This window comes from Prionailurus bengalensis, chromosome B3 (assembly GCF_016509475.1).
Source record: "Prionailurus bengalensis isolate Pbe53 chromosome B3, Fcat_Pben_1.1_paternal_pri, whole genome shotgun sequence".
Lineage (NCBI taxonomy): Eukaryota > Metazoa > Chordata > Mammalia > Carnivora > Felidae > Prionailurus > Prionailurus bengalensis.
This window is the reverse complement of record NC_057355.1, coordinates 137,668,012-137,683,184: the sequence shown is the minus strand read 5'-3', so window position 1 is coordinate 137,683,184 and position 15,173 is coordinate 137,668,012. Positions and strand designations below refer to the sequence as shown.

The 15,173-nt window shown below is 52.4% G+C and overlaps 1 protein-coding gene across 1 annotated transcript; it reads left to right on the top strand.

The window, feature by feature from the left end:
- Positions 1–201: 201 nt before the first annotated feature.
- Positions 202–2,005, top strand: IFI27L2 (interferon alpha inducible protein 27 like 2). The gene is made up of 4 exons (XM_043556926.1): positions 202–345; positions 512–541; positions 1,043–1,204; positions 1,785–2,005. Exons 1-4 carry the CDS (start codon positions 300–302, stop codon positions 1,985–1,987), a joined length of 441 nt encoding a protein of 146 aa, XP_043412861.1. The 5' UTR covers positions 202–299; the 3' UTR covers positions 1,988–2,005.
- The last annotated feature ends 13,168 nt before the right edge of the window (positions 2,006–15,173 follow it).

The window sequence follows — 15,173 nt, the reverse complement described above, 5'->3', positions numbered from 1 at the left end:
ACCAGCGGGCAGAAGAGCCAGGGGAGGAGGGGGACGCTCAGCTGGAGGGACAGGCCGGCGGAGAAGCAGAGGAGTGGGGCTGCGGGGCGGGGCTTGGGGGCTGGGGCGGGGCGGGGCGGGGCGGGCTGCGGTGGGGCGGGGCGGGGCGGGGCGGGGCGGGCTGCGGTGGGGCGGGGCGGAGGGCGGGGCAGGACTGGCTCTGGGTTTTGCTAGGGGCTGACCGCGCCGAAGGGCCTGCCCCGCGAGGGGCAGGCCGACTTTCCATTGGAAATCATGAAATCACCCCCGCTGGTGCTTAGATGTTTCCAGAGCTCCGCGAGGACAAGGAAGGCGGCACCATGATGAGTGAGTCTAGCTTTGCAGGGAGCTGGCAGCCTGGGCTGGGGTGGGGAGCAGGCCTCCCTGACCCCCAACCTAGGACGGGCCAGACGCCCCGCTGTTTTCCTTCGTTCCCTCCACCTATTAACTAGCTAACTCACTCTCCGTCTCTCTTCCCTTTTCGTGTCCCAAGAACGGGCGGCTGCCGCTGCAGTGGGAGGAGGTGAGTCGCCTGGATCCCCTGCGTCGCCGGGGAGGGGACTGCGGAGATGCGGGTTGGGAGGGCCGCCGGGGTCAATGTTAGGAGCAGAGAGCCGCGCTCACAGTGCTCCCGGGAAGAGGACGCCTGATCCGGGGCCTGGCTGCACCCTTAGGCCTTCTAACGAGCGCGTAGAGATTTCCTTTGACTGGGGGTGTTGTTGATACAAACTGCAGTGGTATATTTCACCTCCCACATTTACACACACACGCACACACAGTGACGGGCAGTGACTTCCCCGGTATCTCACTGCCACTTCCTGGGTGGGCCTCCCGTGACCTCTTTGTCCCCCACCTGACTCCACATCCCCCCCTTTCTCTTTGCTTTGGGACCCCCCCCCCCCCGCCCCACCGAGCTGCCAGTCCCATCGATGTTCAGAGCAGACAGGCCCCTGAAACTGCCAAGGAGTTCGGGAGGGGTCCCGTCCCCTGGCCCGCGCCCCGACCCAGCACCTGTTCCCCGCAGTCGTGGCCGTGGGGGCCGTGCCCGTGGTGCTGGGAGCCATGGGCTTCACCGGGGCGGGAATCGCCGCCTCGTCCCTAGCGGCCAAGATGATGTCCGCCGCCGCGGTCGCCAACGGGGGTGGAGTCGCCGCAGGCAGCCTGGTGGCGACGCTTCAGTCGGTGGGTAAGTGTTGGGTGGGCGGTGGACAGGTCGGGGGAGGGGTGGGGGAGGGCAGGATAGTGGGGAGAGGAGCAGAGAGAGGAGGGCGTTCACCCCAGAGGCTAAGCCTGAGGGAGGGCTCAGCTCCCTCCAGTTCCGTGGTTCTCATCCTCCCGGGTCCTTTGTCCCTCACTGTCCTCTTTCTGGCTCCTTCTGAGTGAAGTTTGGTGAGAATGCAGGGGTAAGGGGCTCTGAGAGGGAGAAGAAGGGAAGGAGCCCAGGGCTCTGGGTACAGCCCTACCCAAATCTGACACGGGGGTGGCCTAGGTGGGTCCTTTCCCCTCCGGGCCTCAGTGGCCTCCTGTGTAAGGTGAGGGGACCGGTCGCTCACTGGATCTTTGGCTGACTGTCCTCTGTCTCTAACTTCCCATAGATTCACTCCCTCTCCTGTCTTTGCCACCTCCAGCATCGTCTCCCCAAAGTGGAGCCCTGGGGGTTTCAGAACCTAGTGGAGGGATCCAGGTCTCTGGGCCTCAGACATCCAGAGGGGTCGGGGCCACTGGCCACTGCAGGTTCCAGGACTCACCCTCTGTCTATTCCTCAGGGGCGGCTGGACTCTCCACATCATCCAACATCCTCCTGGCCTCCATTGGGTCAGCTTTTGGAGCCTTGCTGGGAGGCTCAAAAAAGGAACCTTCTTCCTCTTCCCCAGCAGAACCCGGGTCTGAAGGGGAACAGCCAGGAGAAACTGAATCCCAAGTTCAACCTCCAAACCCCCCGCTCAGTTCAGAGAAACAGGAGAAATAAAAATCGTGTGTGGATGCACCTCCACGTCTTTGCTCCTTGCAGCCCTGTTGGGGGGGGGGGGGACTGGAGTTGTCCAAATCACCCCATCCTCCCCACCTGCCTTGTGGAGGGGGTAGAGGCAGGCTAAGCACAGAACCAGTTGGCAGGAGGCTTTGATTCATCCTAGTCTCACAAGCGATGACCACATCCAGGCTGTATACACCCAGGACCATTCTTTGGCCTTCTGTGGGCCTCACTTTCCCCCCTCATTTAGTGATGGGGGTTGACAAAAGTTCCCATTGGGCAGCTGGGGTCAGGGGTAGCCAGGATACATATTGAGCCACTGACGACAGAGCACTTTGCCCTTCCTTATGTATGGACACTAGACATCCTGACTTTGAGGTCAGGCAGGGAAAGGCCAGTGTCTTGCTCATATCAGGATGTGAACAAGACACCGGCCTTTCCCTGCCTGACCTCAAAGTCCCGTGGGGAGGCTGGCAAGCAAATCACCAGGACAACTTAGTATGTTGAATGTCACAGTGGGGCTCTGGGCGCTTCCAGGCAAGGAGACTGAATCACGAATGGTCACTACGCCATGTCTGGAAAAATCCTCCAATTCCTACCCTGGCAACAGGTGCGATTGGTATCCCCTGTTTCCACTCATGTCCAAAGTGAGGGCTTACTTCCTGCCAGAAAGGTCTCTTCTCTGGAGTTGCTGTTTGTTTGTTTGTTTGTTTGTTTGTTTGTTTTTAAGAATGAGATATAACATAAATAGAAATAGAAATTCTAGAACTTCTGCTTACACCCCAGTAAATAGTCTGGGGGCCTCTAGGGGCACCCTCTGCATTTTGTAGACTCCCACTTGGGGACGTATCCAAAGGAGAGGCCACTTAGGATGTAGAAAGCTGGAGAGAGCGTCACTCCCAACCTACAACACGAAAAATCCAGACAACCTACTGTGGTAGACTCTGGGTCTGGAGTTCAAGAGAGCGGACGCAGGATTGCAATGTGAGAGAGGCTAGTGTCCAGGAGGAGACAAGAGCCCCGAAGAAGGGTCTTTGCTCCGTTTTTATTAAGATCGGAAGGCTTACAAGCGTGATGGACGTGCAAAGAGAGACAATGAAACCATGAACATTAGCTCAAAGGGGGTTTTGAAGATATGCGGTGTTAGGGGTTTGGGTCAATACAAAACAAAACCCTGGCACTGGGAGGAAGGTTGTTTACAGCAGGCATGGGGCACCACCTCTGTTTACCTCAACTGGCCTAGGGGACAAGAAAGAGCATGCTACCTCAGGGTTAACAAGGCACCTTTCTTTTGCTGTTAGTTCCTTTCGGGGCAACTTCGGCTGCTGTGGTCTACAGTCCTGTTTTCCTGTTTTTGTCCTTCCTGTGAAAGCACCTTTCTGCGATTGTGTTAAGTTGGGGGGCATTTCCGCCCTGAATCCCTAATCTTGTTTACCTCATTTTTGATGCTTTCATCCCAAGGCTTTTCTATTCCTATACCTTTGTCCTATACTGGCTGGCCTTTGCCCTGTTGACTCAATCTTGTTTACCCAAACTTGGGTGCGTTCATCCTGTGGCTTTCTAATTCTTTACGCCTTGTTAACCCATCGGTGCAGGCTCAGGGAATTCTTAAGCTCGTTCCCCCACGACCTACAGAAAGCAATTTTATAAAATGTATATCAACTTTAAAATAAAAGTAAGTAACTTTTCTTGAACCCCTCAGAGCTGGCAGGTCTGCTGGGTGCTCGCAAGAAAGACTTGTGGGCAGGCAGAAACCCACAGAACACTTGCCTCGCGGAGAGGAGGCTGGGGGTGGAGGGAGCGACCGCCTTACCTCCCTGCTCCCCTGGGGGACGAGAGCCTCATGCTGCTGGGGGTCGGGCAGTAAACCCCTAAGCTCCCAGGACACAGGTGAAAATCACCGTAGCTGGAGGGGGAGAAAAGAAGAATACCTCCACCCCCAAGGTCGGGGTGCTAAACCCTCCTGGGAGCAGAGCGAACCCACCCACAACCGGGGGAGGGACAGAGCTACTGAGAAAAGCCCCTCCCCAGACTTGCCCAGACTGAAGCCCGATGGGACCGCAGAGAATGCCACTATCCCCGCCGCCAGCCTGGCAAGTAACAGGCAACAGACGTCTGCACGGTTGGGGGGGGGAGCAGGTGTCCAGGGAGACCCTCGCTGAAATGCACACACCACACGCCAAAAGGAAGCCTAAAGCTGAGAATGGAGCAGACGCTGAGAAACACCGGCTCCCAAGGGAAACACAAGGTGAAGCTAGTCCCGTGGTAGCCATAGCAACACCTAAATCCACACCCTGCGCAACTTCCGGCAAGACGGAGCTCCGGGGTACTCCTAGGGGAAGAGGCGCACTTGTCTCCTGACATAAACACTGTTCACTTCCTGGTCTCCACTGAGCTTGCGCAGCGGACGGTTGGAGCCTTGCCCCCGTACCCCCTGGCACTCACCCTCTAGCCCTTTCTGTCCCCTACTGCCAGCGCCGATGACCCCTTCCCAGGCCCCCAGACCTGGCTGACAAGACAGGCTGGAAGCAGGGTGTCGGCTCCCGCAGAAGAGACTTCAGCCAATGATGGGTTTTAGTTGGGGATGAACACCCCTCAGGTGGGACAACTCAGGCCTACCCTAGACTCCCCGGGGTCTCCCAGGGGTCTCCGGAGAATCGAATCTCAGTTGCCCACAGTGCAGACTCACTCATGAATGGACCCTTTCATGGCCCCGGGTCTTTCTCCACCTCATCTTTCATCCCCTCTTGGTGCCCCCTAGGGTCACCTCCCAAACACACCGCTGGCACTTGAGTCTTCGTGGTGGAGCCTCAGCCCAAGACAACGTCCCTCCCTCTCTTCAGGCCACTCGGGAGCCCCCAGGGCTGAACCCAAAACAGCCACAGTGCTCCATTAGACTGTTCCTGAAACTTGGCTGTGTTCAGGCCTTATTCATCTCCTTGCTGCAGAATGAGGCTCACACAAGAGCCACTACAGTCTGTCTCACAGTGACCCCCCCGCCCTGGTCCGGACTGGACCGCAACCAGGTCCAGATCTGTCAGCTTTCCAGCAGAGAACACAGCTCAGGCTCTGAGGCTGGTTAAGGATTGTAGGGTAGGTCACTCAAACGAGTGGACGGTCCCTCAGTCTTTGCAACTGTCAGGAAAAAAGCCTGGCACAATTTCAGTTTGAAAAATGTTCCTTCTCAGGGCACCTGGCTGGCTCCGTCTGTTACGTTGTCTGACTCCCAATTTTGGCTCCGGTCATGATCTCACAGTTCGTGACATTGAGCCCCGCATCGGGCTCGGTGCGCCTCTCTCTCTGCCCCTCCCGTGCTCATGCGCACACGCACGCACTCTATCTCTCAAAATAAATAAACATCTGTTAAAATTTTTCAAAAAAAAAGACAAATGTTCCTTTGCAATTACCTTTTCCTCCAGAAAATCGCTGTTACCAAAGACACTCGAGAGAGTTGGGCTGGGGCTGGCCCAAAGATGGCTGAAACTGGTGAAGTCGTCCACCTCCCCCACCCTACCTTGAACTTCTTCAGCAATTTGAAATGGTTTGGTTCATCAGGTAAATAATCTTATCTCTCTGAATACAGGCTGGTTGCTGGAGGAGGCGGCTGGGAGAGAGCTGGTGGGCAAGAAGCCAGTTCAAGGTTCCCAATCTGGAAATAAGCCACAAAGCCAGCCATTCTCAGCCTGTGGAAAGATGCCCATCTTCAACAGCAGCAAGAGTTAGGGACTCTGGATCATTTCTTCGCAAGATCTTTTAACAAGATCTATAAAATAGGGGCAGCAGAAATCTTGGGGTGCAGATTTTATGTGATGAGTCATGGGCAATGTCTTGACCGTAGTAGATCTGTTAATTTTTTTAAAGTGTATTTACTTATTTGGGGGGGGGGGGGCAGAGAGAGAGGGAGAGAGAGAATCCCAAGCAGGGGCTCCAACTCAAACTGAGAGATCATAACCTGAGCCAAAAACCGAAAGTCGGATGCTTAACCGACTGAGCAACTCAAGCACCCCATAGTAGATCTGGGTTCTTTTTATTTTTTTCAATTTTTTTACATTTATTTATTTATTTTTGAGGGACAGAGAGAGACAGAGCACAAGTGGGGGAGGGGCAGAGAGAGGGAGACACAGAATCCGAAGCAGGTTCCAGGCTCTGAGCTGTCAGCACAGAGCCCAACGCGGGGCTCGAACCCACAAACTGTGAGATCATGACCTGAGCTGAAGTTGGACGCTCAACCGACAGAGCCACCCAGGTGCCCCTTTAATATTTTTTAATATTTATTTATTTTTGAGAGAGAATATGAGAGAGAGAGCAAGCAGGGGAAGGGCAGAGAGAGAGGGAGACACGGAATCTGAAGCAGACTCCGGGCTCTGAGCTGTCGGCACAGAGCCCGACGCGGGGCTGGAAATCACGAACTGTGAGATCATGACCTGAACTGAAGTCGCACGCTCAACCAACTGAGCTACCCACGCGCCCCCCCATAGTAGATCTGTTTTTAATGTTATTTGTCTCGATCCTCCTGTTCCAGCCCTTTTAAGTTGCTCTGTGAGTATCCGGGGTGCCTTAGAGGTGTCTCCGAAGTCACTGTGGGGACTCAGGAGGACGGTGGCAGGGCTCCCCTTCTTCTCTCGCCCAGACTGGGTGCTAATGCAAGTCATAGCATCTCCACCCGCAACCTTCCTGGGCCAGCTGCATTCCCCTCACCTCGGGATCCCTCTCTGTGCCCACTGCTTTCCACACTCTCAGCCCAGCCACTGTGGTCCCCCCTGGGTCCCTCTCCTCTCCGGTGGGGAAGCCTGTGATGAAGCTGCATTTCGGTCAGAAGGTGAGTGTCTCAGGGCTCGGGGCGAAAGGAGAGAGAGGGCCAGAAACACTGTTTCTCTTTCGTGTCTGAGCCTTTCTAGATGTCTGGTGTCAGGCTCTCCTGCAGGGGTGTGCTGGAAGCCGAGCTACCCAGCCTGAGTGGCAGGGCCCGGGCTGTGGACGGACTGGTGACTGCAGGGCGGCCCGCCGACAGGGAAGCTTCTGGTACTCCCGCTTTTAGGTAATTTGGCCTTAAAACTACCTGGGGTATTGTCTGTTGGGGGAATGGCCCTCGGCAGGCCCCCTGGAAGAAAAAAAAAAAAACCATTAGGGAAGAAAATAAGATTCCACAAGAAATTGTGCGGCCTTACGTTTAGCCCTTGCCATTCCCCATGGAGACTCCTCTACTTGCAAGAAGGACAGCCTCATGCATTTGCCAGCAAAGGCGGCCAACGAAGGAGAGACATATGGATCCGAAAGCCCCACTCCGGTAACTAAGGAGCGTATCTATGGACACAGGTCACTCTGACCCCTAGGCCCACCTGGCCCCCCGGAGGCATTCCAGATGGTGATTGAACCTAGTCGGTTAAAGTACAGAATGGTTCATTGGTTCCTAGGTGCATTGTCTCTCTGAGAATGTATAAGGCGTGAGTTTCTAAGGCCCTCTTGGCCCCCTCCTGGCACCTCGGACCCAGGCGAACGCTTTTGTTCTTCAAAACCACAAAGGGTTCAGGGAAACAACTAAGAGGTCATGTCCCTGTAACTGTTCCACTTGAGGTGTTGAGAGATAAATGGCCTTTCGTGAGAACAGCAAAGCAAATACTTTACACATTATAGATAAACATAGATACATGATAAAAACAATAAAAGAAATTAATCAATAAGCCAAGGGCAGGAGGGAACGTTATGACAATACAATCATGTTATTCCTTATTGGGTGATTATACAAAGGGACAATTTTAGAATTGGGTAATGTTAGAAAAACGTAGATGACGTATGTTACAAGGAAATCATTCTCATATATAGTGCCGCGTTTACTGCAATAAATCGGCCAGTTCAACACACTGCTGTTGTGTGTCCATTTTTATTCAGTTTTTATTTTAGTTTAGTTTTTATTTTATTTTAGTTTTATTTTAGTTTGTATTTTATTATTTTAGTTTAGTTTAGTTTAGTTTAGCTTTCTATTTTAGTTTTTTGTTTTTGTTTTTATTTTTGTTTTGTTTTATTTTAGTTTGTATTTTATTATTTTATTTTAGTTTAGTTTTTTATTTTAGCTTTTTATTTTAGTTTTTTGTTTTTGTTTTTATTTTTGTTTTGTTTTATTTTCACTTTTTTGCCGACGCCTTTCATCCTCCGGGAACCCCCGGACCTGCTGGAGCTGGACTCCGGCAGGGGTGGCTCTTATCCGCTCGGGGACCACACCTTCATCTGGCTGAGACTTTCAACGAGTGCCCCTCTCCCCACGTGTCAGAATGTGAGCATTTCTTTTCCTGGGCTGGTAAGACTCCCGAGAAGAATCTTCCTCCCTTTATTCTGAGCGTTGTAACCTGGCCACCAGCATTCTGGGGACCTATCGATGAAGCTCGAGGGTCTCAATGCTTGTAGGAGAACTCAGTTCTAGTACGAAGGTCCTGCTCTCAGCAGTACCTGGTGCCCCTTGTCCCAGAGACCCAGCCTTGCCAAAAATCAAGTGCCAGTGGTCTGCTGGAGGGGATCTCTGGGGATCTGCCTCATTCCTGTAACAGACATCCAACAGACTTGTGCTGGCCCACCGCAACGCCACCTTCCAGAAGCTGAGCCCTGGGGGGTCATCCCGGGCAGAGCTGCCTCTTTCTCCCCTCCTCCACTGACAACTTAAGATTCAGCTTTCTCGGGACTGCTAAGTGGGGAACCACGTGGCTGTGTGATTTCCAGCTCCTAATGTAGTGTTACTGTCACCTTCCCGCTCCTCTTTGCCCTTGTGGTTCTAAACATCTTTGGTCTGTTACCGTTATTTTAGTGGTGTATGGAGAAGGAACAGGTAAATGCAACCCTCTGTTGGACTGATTCTTCTATGCTCATCAAGATACCCAACTGTGTTCATTAGAATATATGTCTGCTTCGTGTGAAAGAGACCCTCTTGACTCGAACAAGGGAAGTTTCTTTCTGTTACTCGGTCATGAGTCTCGGCTGGGGTGTGGGGGAGAGGGTGGCTCTGCTCCTGGGGGCCCAGGTTCCTGCAGTCTTGTCCTGCCTTCCTTAAGGTGCTGCTGTCATCCGCTGGCTCATGATGGCCACTCCCCCGCCTGCAGCAGAAGTCACGGGAAGGGGACGAGGGGCAAAGGCGGGTCCACCGGCTCCCCTGTAACTGCTTATCCCCAGAGCATCGTATACTTCGTTCCACTCATCTTTCACCGGCCAGAAGAACCCAGCTGAGTGAGCACACCCAGCAGCAAGAGAGACTGAAAATGGCAGTCCTTCCCCTGGAGATCATGCACCTAGCCGGAAATCAGGCCCAGAAATCACGTGAGCCAGAAGGAAGGGGTAGACATTGAGCAACTCCCAGCAGCCTCTACGGTGCTGCTGAAGACGCCCATCTGGACAGGAGGCCATCCTAGACCCGCACAGTGAGAATGTGCCTCCCTATGCTCCTCCCTGCAGCATGCCGGCCATCGTGTGCCCGAAGATGGTTAGCCGTGGAGGGGCCTGGCTTCCCCTGATAGCGGGGGCGCCTGCGGGCAGGCAGGGGCCCCTGGAATCTCACAGGCGCAGGACCCAGAGTTGGGCACCAAGTGAAGCCAGGAATTTCAGGAATCCTGGGGTTGCCTGAGCGTGTTCATTCAGCTCCCGAGGGAACACCCCTCGGCCTGGTGAAGGGAAAGGCAATAGCAGGTCTCTGCTGCTTTTCTAACCTGCCTCACAAATGACCACAAAGTCAGCGCTTAAAATAATGCCCAGTTCTTACATTTTAGCGCAGGTCAAAAGTCCAGGAGGGCCTGAGTTCTCTGTCTAGGTTTTACAAGACCAAAATCAAGTGTTCAGCCAGACTGGGCTCTCATTCGGAACCCGTGGTAAGAAACTTCAAATCCCCCTCCAATCCAATCTCTGATTCCTCCTCTGTGAAGAGCAGAGAACATTCTCTGCTTTTAAAGGGTTCATGTGACTGGGCACCTGGGTGGCTCGGTCAGTTGGGCGTCCAACTTTGGCTCAGGTCATGATCTCATGGTTCGTGAGTTCGAGCTCGGTGTTGGGCTCTGTGCTGACAGCTCAGAGCCTGGAGCCTGCTTTGGATTCTGTGTCTCCGTTTCTCTCTGGCCCTCCCCCCCTTATTCTCTCTCTCTCTCTCTCAAAACTAAATAAATATTTTAAAAAATTAAAATATTAAAAAATAAAGGGCTCATGTGAATAGATTAGACACATCTGCTTGGCCTCCCTTCTGTCATATAACTTAACATGATTATGGGAGTGGTATCTTACCATGTTCACATGACCCCCCACCCCCCACCCCCGGCACTCCAAGGGTGGGAGGAGTATAGAAGGGTGAGGGTCAGGGTGCCTAGGTGACTCAGTCAGTTGAGCATCTGACTTCGGGTCAGGTCAAGATCTCACGGGTTCAAGCCCTGCATCAGGTTCTGTGCTGACAGCTCAGAGCCTGGAGCCTGCTTTGAGTTCTGTGTCTCCATCTCTCTCTGCCCCTTCCCCACTCACGCTGTGTCCCTCTCTCTCTCTCAACCTCAAAAATAAATAAACATGAAAACAAATTTTTTTTTAAAAAGGGTGAGGGTCACTGGGCACCATGCTGAGAAATCATCCTACTACAGAGGCCCCTTCATTTCTTGTTTCCAGTTCCTTGCTTCCTGCCCATCTCTACCAATCCACACGAGGCTGAGGCAAACCTGGGCCTGGAGGAGGATGGTTGCTCCCCAAGTCCTTGGGGCTGGGGGGGCAGATAAGGACTTGAACCTCTTCCTTGCAGAGACTCACCTCCTCCCATCACAGCTGCGCCAACCTTGACTAGAAACCGAAAGAACATTTTGTGAGTGGATCCATACTGGCCTCCCCTTTGCTCCCTGAGCCTACAGCCCACCTATGGGGAGGGCGCTGCCCAGCTTGGGAGACAGGAGGAAATGACTGCACCTGTCCCCCTCCCTGCTTCACTCGGACAAGGGGGGTTTCTTGGGAAGGTGGCTCCCACAGCCCTGAACTTGGTGAGGATTGCTGGGGAGTCCGATTCCAGATGTAAATGACCTGCCCCGAAGGGATTTGCATGCCTCGACCTCAAGTTATCTGGAGACAGGCTTCAAAGTCCTTGTTTCAGAAAACCCAATTATCACCACATACAGTTTCTGCTTTGTGGGTTTTTGTTTTTTGTTGTTGCTGTTGTTGTTGTTGTTTTTGGTCTGTCTGTGAATTGATCGGTTGGCTGTTTGTGGGGAGATCAGAACTTTTTCTTTCTCTCTGCCTTCTAAGGCTGGTTTGTTTCAAACAAAACCAAACAAACCCCCGCAGATGTCTGCTGCAGCTGTAGGGGCTAGGACTGGAAAAGATAGAAAGATGTGCAGGAACGAACTCATCCAGCTCCCCAGGAAGAGAGACTTGGGGTGATGGTAAAAAAAAAAAGTTAAACCAGAGGGGCCACCTGGGGTGTAAGGAGTCAGAGACTCAAGAATCAAAAGCCTGGATAGAGGGGCATCCGGTGGCTCAGTGGGCTAAGCATCTGACTCTTGATTTGGGCTCAGGTCACATTCTCACGGTTTCGTGAGTTCAAGCCCCGCGTCGGGCTCTGGGCTGACCACGTGGAGCCTGCTTGGGATTCTCCTTCTCTCTCTTCCCTTCCCCGCCATTCGTGCTCTCTCTGTCTCTCTCAAAATAGATAAATAGGGGCGCCTGGGTGGCGCAGTCGGTTAAGCGTCCGACTTCAGCCAGGTCACGATCTCGCGGTCCGTGAGTTCGAGCCCCGCGTCGGGCTCTGGGCTGATGGCTCAGAGCCTGGAGCCTGTTTCCGATTCTGTGTCTCCCTCTCTCTCTGCCCCTCCCTCGTTCATGCTCTGTCTCTCTCTGTCCCAAAAATAAATTAAAAAAAAAAAAGTTAGTTTAAAAATAGATAAACTTAAAAAAATTATTAAAAAATATTTACAAAAAACAAAAAGGCCAGTTAGAAGGTATTTGCTATTCGACATTATTGTTTGGCAGGAAAGGTGACGCCAGGCTGGCCGAGAGCTTGGCCTGTCTGGTCCCCTACGTACACAGAAGGCCCATGGGAAATGGGTGCTGTTCGCCTGGTTAGCCCGCTGCTGGGCGCCCCCACTAGTCATCCATGCAGAGGGTGGCCAGGTCCTTCCAGAAGCTGCCCCTCCCTGAGGCCTCCTCCCTAGACCAGATTTGCATTTTGATTCTACTTCCTATCCCAGGCTTGAGAGCAACCCCACCTCCTGGTCCAGGGCTTTTGGCCAAGGTTCCTTCATTCATACATGAGGGTCAGCGTTGTCTTCTGTCGCGGCCGGCGCGACAAACACCGAGGTCAGGGTCCTGAGGGTAGGGGAATGCAAGAAAAAAAGAGAGAAGAGAAAGTTTGGGAACAGGAGGGTCCCCTGGGCTGATGGCCCAAGTGACGGCTTTATTGTGGCTGTACACAATCTTTTATAACCAGACTCTTATGGGTTAGGTCATTCTAAGAATAAACAGGTTTCACATAATTGCTGCCCACCAAAACATTTAGTTCTGTGTTTCTTGTGCATTTTCTAGACGGGTCATAACAAGACCTTGTTGATAAGATTGCTAGCAAAACACAATTCCCATGTTTGTTTCTATCTGACTCGGGGTAGAAAAAGGGAGGTAGCATTACTGCCAACACCTGCAGACCACAGGCTTCAGGAATTAACTTTCTCAGCCTTGACAAGGCTTTCGTATGCCCTTGAAAGTGGGGGAACGGGAGGGGGAACCACCGGGTTGGCTTGAGTCCACGGGGAACGTTGCTCGACCCGGTCTCAGCCTGGCGCCGGGGCCCGGCCCCCCACAGTCTTCCTCTGTGATTGTTATGATAATTAAACCAATTGGTAAATGTTAAGTGCTAAACATAGAGAGTAGGAGGGCCCAGTGTCTGATAACATCTAGCTTTCTTATTATTTTATGGATTGCTTATCACAAGCTCAGGAGTCCTTATGTTGCTAGCGAACAGGGAGGGCTGCTGGCAGTGGCCCAGGCCCTATTCCTTGTCACACTTCCAAGCACTGAGTGGGGGCCCTGAAAGGGGGCTTTGTTCTCCAGGGTCAGTTACCTCCAAGTGGGGAGATGGTCAAGGCCGCAGCAGGGGATTCCACCAGGGAGGAGCCACTCAGTGTCCCCAGCAGAGATCCCAGGGAAGCTGTGGCCTGGCTCAGGGCAGCTGTGGATGACAGGGTGACTCCCCGCGGAAGAACAGAGGGTGAATGCACAGTGTCAGAGGTCAGAGGTCGGCAGTGGTCAGGGGCCCGGTCCTCCCCATTCCATCCTGAGCTGCTGCTTGTGCTGGGGGAGGTGGGAGGGCCCCAGGTGTCCCCCCCAGGAGACAGAAAGGGAAGTGGCACACAGGAGCACTTTGCAAGAACTGGAAGCAAGTATTAGACACTCACCTACTGACACTGACAATTTCAAAAACGTGGTTCTCAGTGCAGAAAAAGCAACAGAATAAGGTCGGCAATGCACTATTCTGCATATAAATTAAACTTGCAAACAAAAGCCAACACCCATTTGCAAAAATAAATGCGGTATGAAAAACGGAAACACTTTAAGCATATAAGAAAGGTTGACTTTGGGGGGAGGGGAGTTATTGGCAGGGGAGGGGGGCTAAAAGAAAACCACAGGCCCAAAATGGCATCACTTAGGTTAAAGCCCCAAGTGTAAACCAAGACTTCCCACCTAACCTGAAGGCAGTTTCAGCGCCCCAGGAATATAACCCTTAGCCGGTCAACATGGGAATTTCACAGAGAGCACTAGGAAATTTACTGATGGACCCCTTCCCTTCCCCTTAGGAGGGTGACCTTGCCTAAAACAATGGACTCTCTGCTAATAATTTTTTTTCTGCTCTCTCTCTCTCTCTCTCTCTCTCTGCCTTTGAGAACTTTTCGTGTTCCATAGACCTGCTAGTTGGGATGTTGCCAGATTCATGAACTGACTCATAATAAAGCCAACTAGACCTTTAAAATGTACTCAGCTGAGGGCGCCTGAGGGGCTCAGTGGTCAAGCAGTTAAGTGTTGGATCCTTGATTTCAGCTCAGGTCATCATCTCAGGAGTTTGTGAGATTGAGCCCAAGTCGGGATCTGCGCTGACAGCAAGGGCCTGCTTGGGATTCTCTCTGCCCCTCCCCCACATACGTGGGTGTGCGCGCGCGCGCGCGCGCACATGCTCTCTCCCTCTCTCAAAATAAATAAATAGACTTTTAAAAATTCTGTTAAAAGGTACTCGGTTGAGTTTTTGTTATATAACAGAGGCTAAAGGGAAAATAAGCAGCAAGAATAAATAGCTAAGACGGGAGACAGAGCTCCCAGAAACTAATGAAGAAAACAGGCCCAAACTGAAGAATTTCGTTAAAATCAATGCTCTGGATCTGAGACCCCACAGGGTTCTCAAACTGCTATGAAAGTCTCGTTGGACACATAGGTAAAAACCTAAAGGAGGTAAAGCCAGAAATGGACTCTGTCCCTCCCCGTCTACCTCCTCGCCCCACACCAGCTCCTCCCTGAACACTCACCTGCGGACGGAAGTCCGGCGAAGGCACTACCACAGGCTGCTGAGGTGGCTTGGGCCAGGCTCACTGCCATCACCTTGGATGCCACCATCTTAGAAGCCAGGGAAGAGGCTAAGGTGGCTATCTGGACGACTTCCATGGTACAGAGAGTGACTGGCACCCACCAGATTCAAATCTGCTGAAAGGCTGTTAAACCACAAAATTCAACCCAAGTAAATTTGAAGATCTAATTGGCTTTATTAAGCAAATCATGTATCCGCCTGAAGGGACTTCAATTACCTCCATTCTGACCTCAGTTTTTCCTTTCTAATTGATTAGGTTCCTCCTTACAGCTTATCTTTTTTTTTTTTTTAATTTTTTTTTTCAACGTTTATTTATTTTTGGGACAGAGAGAGACAGAGCATGAATGGGGGGAGGGGCAGAGAGAGAGGGAGACACAGAATCGGAAACAGGCTCCAGGCTCTGAGCCATCAGCCCAGAGCCTGACGCGGGGCTTGAACTCACAGACCGCGAGATCGTGACCTGGCTGAAGTCGGCCGCTTAACCGACTGCGCCACCCAGGCGCCCCCATCTTTTTTTTTTTTTTAATTGTTTTTAATGTTTATTTTTGAGAGAGAGAGAGAGAGACAAAGCGCAAGCAGCAGGGGAGGGGCAGAGAGAGAGGGAGACACAGAATCTAA

Bases quoted from the DNA above. Each gene is read 5' to 3' on its own strand.
- IFI27L2 (XM_043556926.1), top strand. From the start codon at position 300: ATGTTTCCAGAGCTCCGCGAGGACAAGGAAGGCGGCACCATGATGA. The intron at 346-511 runs GTGAGTCTAGCT...TCGTGTCCCAAG, and splicing joins GGAAGGCGGCACCATGATGA to AACGGGCGGCTGCCGCTGCA. The intron at 1,205-1,784 runs GTAAGTGTTGGG...TCTATTCCTCAG, and splicing joins GGCGACGCTTCAGTCGGTGG to GGGCGGCTGGACTCTCCACA.